This window comes from Corvus brachyrhynchos, unplaced genomic scaffold (genome assembly GCF_000691975.1).
Source record: "Corvus brachyrhynchos isolate BGI_N302 unplaced genomic scaffold, ASM69197v1 scaffold280, whole genome shotgun sequence".
NCBI lineage: Eukaryota > Metazoa > Chordata > Aves > Passeriformes > Corvidae > Corvus > Corvus brachyrhynchos.
The window spans coordinates 1,008,476-1,012,181 of record NW_008236198.1 but is presented as its reverse complement, the minus strand read 5'-3'; the positions used below and the strand labels follow the sequence as shown (position 1 = coordinate 1,012,181).

General features: G+C 52.3%; 1 protein-coding gene across 2 annotated transcripts in view; it reads left to right on the top strand.

Annotated features, from left to right (window-relative positions):
• Window positions 1-3,706, top strand: part of RPE65 (RPE65, retinoid isomerohydrolase) — a 7,624-nt gene that overhangs the window by 839 nt on the left and 3,079 nt on the right. For both annotated transcript variants that reach the window (XM_008640528.2, XM_008640536.2), the window contains exons 2-9: window positions 116-198; window positions 549-699; window positions 979-1,086; window positions 1,179-1,320; window positions 1,922-2,069; window positions 2,332-2,413; window positions 2,611-2,743; window positions 2,865-3,004. In XM_008640528.2, coding sequence (XP_008638750.1) covers window positions 116-198; window positions 549-699; window positions 979-1,086; window positions 1,179-1,320; window positions 1,922-2,069; window positions 2,332-2,413; window positions 2,611-2,743; window positions 2,865-3,004 — 987 coding nt within the window. The remainder of the gene's footprint in view (window positions 1-115; window positions 199-548; window positions 700-978; window positions 1,087-1,178; window positions 1,321-1,921; window positions 2,070-2,331; window positions 2,414-2,610; window positions 2,744-2,864; window positions 3,005-3,706) is intronic.

Here is a 3,706-nt window from a genome sequence, read left to right as displayed (position 1 = left end):
CTCCCTCCCTCAAGTTCTTTGCAAGTCATGGATCATTCCTTCCAGAAAGATCCATCCCTCCCTGGGAGGGGGCTCCCAGGTCTGCTCCAGGCTCACCCAGCTCTGCCCCTTTCAGGGTGGAGCATCCCGCTGGAGGCTACAAGAAGCTCTTTGAGACAGTGGAGGAGCTGTCCTCTCCAGTGACTGCCCATGTCACAGGTTGGTCTGGGGCCTCATCTCCTTCTGCTCTCCTTTGTTCCTGCAGCTCAGGGGCTTCCAGGGCTCAGAGGCTTTACAAGGGCTGGATGTGAAGGAGCTCACAGGGCTGGTGATTTGGGTAGCGAAAGGTCAGATTGGGTTGGGACCATCTTCAGACATTTCAGTACTGAGTATCTTGGTCCACAGCAGGTGTGGAGGTGAAGAAATCAGAGCTTAAAGAGCTCATGTGTGTTTAGACACCAAGTTTAAAAAATTTAAAAGATGAGTCTGAAGTTTTGTTCTTTTTGCTGTCACAACAAAACTTCCTTGGTTTGATTGGCCATGCCCATCCCAACGCTGCCTCTCCACAGGCAGGATTCCCACCTGGCTGCGAGGAAGCCTCCTGAGATGTGGTCCTGGCTTGTTCGAGGTGGGCTCGGAGCCCTACTACCACCTCTTCGATGGCCAGGCACTGCTGCACAAGTTTGACTTCAAGGAGGGGCACGTCACCTACCACCGAAGGTACGCGCCAGCTTTCCACGAAACAAGAATAAATAAGGAAGCGTTTGCATGTCTGAAACGCTGGGGACAGGCTGTGCCTGTGGGAGACACCGGTTTTGTTGAGTCCATGTGGTTCTTGGAAGAGCTCTAGCAGCGGTATCGCTGAACCCAGATCCAGCAGTGTGAGGTTCTGGGGACCTGCAGACTGCAGAGCTCGCATGAGGTTCGTCACAGGAATATTTGTATTTATTGCAAGCCTGGTGTCACCTGTAACAGGCCTTCTCCTCCTGGCCCTCCCAGGTTTCTGCGGACTGACAGCTACGTGCGAGGCATGACAGAGAAGAGGATCGTGATAACAGAGTTTGGCACCTACGCCTACCCAGACCCCTGCAAGAACATCTTCTCCAGGTACCTCGGGGTGGTACAGACATTGCTGGGATGTCCTACTGAGTTTCTGCTTCCCAGGAGCCCCTGACTGCCTGTTGGTTTTCTCTGCTCAGGTTTTTCTCCTACTTCAAAGGTGTGGAGGTCACAGATAATGCCCTGGTGAACATCTACCCCGTGGGTGAGGATTATTATGCCTGTACTGAGACCAACTTCATCACCAGGATTAACCCAGACACCCTGGAGACCATCAAGCAGGTGGGTCTTTGTCCTGGGCTGTTAGAGGTGTGGAGGGTTAAAACTAAAATGAAAATCACAGAGTCACAGCATGGGTTGGGAGAGACCTTAAATCCTATCCAGTGCCAGCCCTGCCATGGCAGGGACACCTGCCACTGTGCCAGGCTGCTCCAAGCCCCAGTGTCCAGCCTGGCCTTGGGCACTGCCAGGGATCCAGGGGCAGCCCCAGCTGCTCTGGGCACCCTGTGCCAGGGCCTGCCCACCCTCCCAGGGAACAATTCCTTCCCAATATCCCATCTAACCATGCATTCCTGTCCCTCCAGGCTCTTGTCCCAGGTCCCTCTGCAGCTCTCCTAGAGCCCCTTTAGGCACTGGAAGAGTCCCCCTGAGCTTTCCCTTCTCCAGGCTGAACACCCCCAGCTCTCCCATGGCAGAGGGGCTCCAGCCCCTGGAGCATCTTCAAGTTTGGGTTGGAGTTTGCAAATCAGAGCTCAGCTGCAGACTTTGAGAGGAACTTCCCACATCCAGAGCAAGGATGTGTTGACTCACAGCACCTTGCAGAGCCGGTGCCTTCCCACCTCCTGCCAGGGAAGCTGCTGACTCTGTGCATGCTGTTCTGCAGGTGGATCTCTGTAAATACGTGTCTGTCAATGGGGCAACGGCTCATCCCCACATTGAGAATGATGGCACAGTTTACAACATTGGGAATTGCTTTGGAAAAAACTTTTCCCTGGCCTACAACATCATCCGGATTCCTCCTCTGCAGGCAGGTCAGTCAATCCCATCTCTAAGCCAGCTGGGAAACTTTTCCCTTATACATAATCTCTTTATCCTTTAAATGAACTTTGTCATCGAGTTAGGTTTCTTTCAAGCTCCTTTGGATTTTTTTTTTAAATGTTGTATTTAAACCACTTCCAGGTGGTTTCTAAACAATGAATTTTGTGTTAAAGGCAGAAATTTTCTGGGTAGATGCTCTAAGTACAGACTAAGTGTGGGTAAAACCTCTGTAACCTCTCACTTGTCCCATTCCAGACAAGGAAGACCCCATGAACAAGTCGGAGGTGGTGGTGCAGTTCCCCTGCAGTGACAGGTTTAAGCCCTCCTATGTCCACAGGTAACATTCCATGGGGTCAGCAGGTCAGCTGGAACCAGGGACTGGTTCTCACATGCAATCAGCAATGACAACTAGGTGATTAACCAAAATCAGGGTAATTTTGAGCGATGATGCATGTGCTTAGGATGAGCAACTCCATGGATTTTGTCCAAACTGACCCCAGTGAGCCTGATGTGCTCCCCTGCCTTTCCCAACAGCTTTGGGCTGACCCCAAACTACTTAGTGTTTGTGGAAACACCAGTGAAAATCAACCTCCTCAAGTTCCTCTCCTCCTGGAGCCTTTGGGGAGCCAACTACATGGACTGCTTCGAGTCCAACGAGACCATGGGGGTAAGCGTGGGGTCATCCCAAACTGGGCTGGACTGGGCAGCCAGACCTGGGCTGGGAGATCCATGGTCTTGGCTTCACCTTCATTTCCCTGAGCCTAAGCCCAGCTCTGTGTGGTTTTCAGGTGTGGCTTCACGTGGCAGAGAAGAAGAAAGGCAGGCTCCTCAACCTCAAGTACCGCACCTCAGCCTTCAACCTCTTCCACCACATCAACACCTACGAAGACAATGGGTTCCTGATCGTGGACCTGTGCACCTGGAAGGGGTGAGTCCAGGGCTCCCTGGGTATCACAACTGCCCCTTGCACCAGACACGCCCTGGCACATCCCTCCTGGGGCCTCTGGCACTTGCATGAACCCATCTAAATAGTCACACATGGTGACATGTAGACTATACAGCAGGGAGCCTGTTAGACACTCATTTTCCAAGAAAAAATTATTTTTATCTTTTACTTACTTTTATCTTTAGTAAATGTTAGTGACTGCTGAAGGGTTGATGCTATTGTGGCTCCTGGGGCTGCAATGAGCGGGGTGTGGGTGAGGCTTGAATGCTGCTCTTCATGTAAACACAGAAATGTGGCATTGAAATGATGAAGCTCAACCCTGTGTTGGCTGCATACCCAGGACACCCTGAGCTGAGCTGATCCTGGCACAGAATCATAGAATTCCAGACTGGTTTGGGTTGGAAGGGACCATAAAACTCATCTTGTCCCACTCCCTGCCATGGTCAAGGACACCTTCCACCAGACCAGGTTACTCCAAGCCCCTTCTCGTGCTTGTGGGAAACCAGGAGTTTCTGGGTTTTCCTGCCAGGGGCTGTGATGCACACACAGCTCAGCTCTGCCGAGGAGCTGGACTGGAGCTTGTGTCACTCTGTTTGCCCAGAGAAGCTGTGGCTGCCCCTGGATCCCTGGCAGTGTCCAAGGCCATGCTGGACAGGGCTTGGAGCACCCTGGGATAGTGGAAGG